Here is a 2,048-nt window from a genome sequence, read left to right as displayed (position 1 = left end):
TTTTTTAAGATGCAGTAAAAAGACTCATTTGCCCGTTGTATTTTTACATAAGTATAATGTCATTCATATTAAAAACATTTTGAAATAACCATCACATTTCATATAGACAGTTTGTAAGCCGAGCTTACAAATATGAAGTTAAGAGACGAGGCTGATAACTAGTTCTTAATGGGACTTGAGAATTGACATTTGAGCACAAGTGTACTAAAAACAGATGTATAAACATGAATAAGATCAAACGGAGGACTGAAATTCCGTCTAAATTTCTCAAATAACAAAGACATTTTTAAGTATACGAGTCGTGCAGTGAAAAATACAAGTTCAGACTGTTAAGGAGAAGAGAAGATGCTAAAACAATACCAATAATATATAATAGAACAAAAGAATTTCTCACTATTTTCTCTTTCGGTCAATTAAGTAACACTGGAAACTGAATAAGCAAACTGGAAAAATAGTGGATAGCCCAGAATTGATGAAGTTTTCTTAGTATTGTCCCGAGACACGCAGTATTAGATGGAATAAAAGCAGTAACTCTGCATCAGACGAACCTTCCGAGCTATTTACATTTTCATCATAGCTTGAAAGCTCCAAGGAAACCGGATATCTTCTTGCCTTAACACCACGGGAAGCAGCACTTCTGCGTAAGAGGAGGCAAAAAGGATATGGCTCCAATCAAAAATCATGAGAAACGATAAGATTCTTGAAAACGAGAAATGATGAAAAAAGAAGAAGAAAAAACCTTATGATTCTTGGACTGATGATTTTGAGATGGATGCTTTGGAGTGCTCGACACATTTCCAGCCCCATTATTCCTTTCCTCTCGTACTTTGTTGAAAATATGAGTAAAATTTTCGGCGGATTGAGGATCATTCTCCCATTCTCCAAATACTGGAACAGCAGCACCTCTATCGGGCTGTCATTGGCAATGCATTCATTAAAGAGTGGCAATAAGTCAAGCTCAGTGAGAGGGCATTATATCCTCGATCAGTTTTGGTAATAAACAGGGAAACTGGAGACTCTGCACTAATTGGAATTTATGGTATATGAAATTAGACGATAAGTCACTAACAACACGTACACTTTCATCTCCTTGAGTTGGCTTTAATCGGGATCTTCCAGGGGTACCATGACTGCTGTCATACGAGTTCTTTCCTTCCCAAGCCGGAGATCCACTACCTCTCCCTGTTATCTTGGCCTGGTGATGTGGATGAAGTGGGGACCGCTCAATGCTGTGCCCCGAACCTGCAGTCCGCCTTGCATGTCCCCCAGACCTCGCCCCACGGCCTACATAATTTGAGTCGTTAGCTGTTCTCTGACCCGTATTTTCACTCTGGGCTGGAGAATTTCTTGGTTGCACCAGACTAGTTTCTGGTTTTGTGGGAGGAGCAGGGGCTGGAGCTGGAGGTGAAGAATCAGCATTCAAGAACATGTCGGGATTCTCTGCAGGGTCATTTGGATTTATCATCTTCCCACCTCTATTTTTCCTTGCCTTATCAAAGTAGACCGTGTAGGGAACATTGTCTTCGCTTTCCCAGTTGCCGAATTTAGGTACACTTGGATCCTGCATCAATAATAAGAAGAAACACTATTTCCATTAACAGTCTATGCATATATTCAATTACTGATGAAAAATAATAAATCTCGTCTTGAAAAAGCGATTCCAATCTAACCGTCTCTACTAAAGTTACAGACATGTATCAAGCAAATAATCTCTCATTGCTTTGGCCTTACTTCATCACCGAACTATTTCATCCAGTTAGAGACAAGACAAAATGTAACACCGGTGACACTGATTGGACGCAAAACATGTTCTTGCTAGGAATCTATAATTTGAAAAACCATAAGCTGCACAAGTTCGTTCAAAATTAGGATATGAAATAGAGGCTATTAGGATGGAAGGGAAGTACTTCGACAACATTATACACCATATAATTGTACTTAGCCAGAGATATCACGTTCTTGTATTATGCAACCGAAAGAAATGTACACGAAAATCCTTAAGAATGGCAATGAAGCAACAAGAATCATGTTTACTTAAATCTGATTTG

At 38.9% G+C, this 2,048-nt stretch overlaps 1 protein-coding gene across 2 annotated transcripts in view; it reads right to left on the bottom strand.

The window, feature by feature from the left end:
• Window positions 1-229: 229 nt before the first annotated feature.
• Window positions 230-2,048, bottom strand: part of LOC111383270 (RPM1-interacting protein 4-like) — a 4,824-nt gene continuing 3,005 nt past the window's right edge. The window contains exons 1-4 of one of the 2 annotated variants that reach the window (XM_023007349.1): window positions 1,671-2,042; window positions 1,079-1,561; window positions 740-913; window positions 230-637 (exon numbers count right to left, since the gene is read on the bottom strand). In XM_023007349.1, the coding sequence (XP_022863117.1) occupies window positions 614-637; window positions 740-913; window positions 1,079-1,561; window positions 1,671-1,694 (705 nt within the window). In that variant the 5' untranslated portion in view covers window positions 1,695-2,042 and the 3' untranslated portion in view covers window positions 230-613. Of the gene's footprint in view, window positions 638-739; window positions 914-1,078; window positions 1,562-1,670; window positions 2,043-2,048 lie in introns of those variants that run through there. The other variant, XM_023007350.1, reaches the window with a different exon arrangement.

Source organism: Olea europaea, unplaced genomic scaffold (assembly GCF_002742605.1).
Source record: "Olea europaea var. sylvestris unplaced genomic scaffold, O_europaea_v1 scaffold2650, whole genome shotgun sequence".
Lineage (NCBI taxonomy): Eukaryota > Viridiplantae > Streptophyta > Magnoliopsida > Lamiales > Oleaceae > Olea > Olea europaea.
The sequence above is the reverse complement of the archived record's forward strand: the minus strand, read 5'-3'. Positions and strand labels throughout refer to the sequence as shown.